The sequence below is a fragment of the Aptenodytes forsteri genome, unplaced genomic scaffold (assembly GCF_000699145.1).
Source record: "Aptenodytes forsteri isolate BGI_AS27 unplaced genomic scaffold, ASM69914v1 Scaffold243, whole genome shotgun sequence".
Taxonomy (NCBI): Eukaryota; Metazoa; Chordata; class Aves; order Sphenisciformes; family Spheniscidae; genus Aptenodytes; species Aptenodytes forsteri.
The window spans coordinates 52,860-53,718 of NW_008795314.1; the positions used below are offsets into that span (position 1 = coordinate 52,860).

The following is an 859-nucleotide window of genomic DNA, read 5'->3' on the forward strand; positions in this document are numbered from 1 at the left end:
GCTGGGGGCTGCAGCCTGCACCTGTGGGGTTCCCGACTGCCCCCCCGTGCCCGCCCAGGGCCAGCAGGTCCCCCCCAGGACCCCCATGCTTCTTCCCCCTGCAGAGCTGCAGCGCCGGGGCGGCGGGATCCTGGGGATGGAGGAGGCTCTTTTTGTGCCCACGGCCACGATGGCGAACCTCATCGCCGGTGAGTGCCCGGGGCTGCACCCAGCCCCCCCTCCTCACGCCCGGGGGCGGCCAGGTCACAATCCGAGGGGCAGGTTTATGCCCCCATCCCATGGAGGGTGCAGAGGGTGAGAACAGCCCCGCTTCTCCCCGGGGTCCCGAGAAGAGCCCCGCTTCTGCTCGGGAAGCTGCCTGGATGGCCGCAGGGCAGACCTGTGGGCAGCAGGCCCTTTCTGGCCTGGGTGCATCTCCTCACCCCTTCCTCGGCCCCCTCCACCTCAAATCTGTAGCAGCACAACCCCGCTCAGACCCCGGAGCTGCTCCCCACTTCATGCTGCTGCTGAGCAAACCCCCCCCTTGGGTCTGCTTGTCTCTGTCCCGCGCTCGGCCTCCGCTCTGCTTCGTTAACATTTACCTGGTTCGTTTTCCTGCCCTCCTGTGAGCGGGGGTCCACTGTGCACTGCGTGGGAGCATGGGCCCTGCTCTAGCCCTAGCCATGTGCATGCACCAGGGAGGGGAGGCCGAGCCCCCCCCCCCCCCAGCTGGTGCGGGCTGTGCTGCATGCCCAGCCAGCCTCGCATGCACTGCCCGCTGCGTGCTGCCCACGATGCCCCCTCCCCCCTCGTCCCTCTCCCTCCCAGTGATGTGCCACTGCCAGCGCAGGGGGGCTCAGCTGCTCCTGCGCCGGGACGC

At 69.4% G+C, this 859-nt stretch overlaps 1 protein-coding gene across 1 annotated transcript in view; it reads left to right on the plus strand.

The window, feature by feature from the left end:
- LOC103899049 (probable low-specificity L-threonine aldolase 2) overlaps positions 1-859 on the plus strand; it is a 26,182-nt gene that overhangs the window by 21,101 nt on the left and 4,222 nt on the right. Inside the window, exon 3 of the mRNA XM_009279456.2 lies at positions 105-188. Coding sequence (XP_009277731.1) covers positions 105-188 — 84 coding nt within the window. The remainder of the gene's footprint in view (positions 1-104; positions 189-859) is intronic.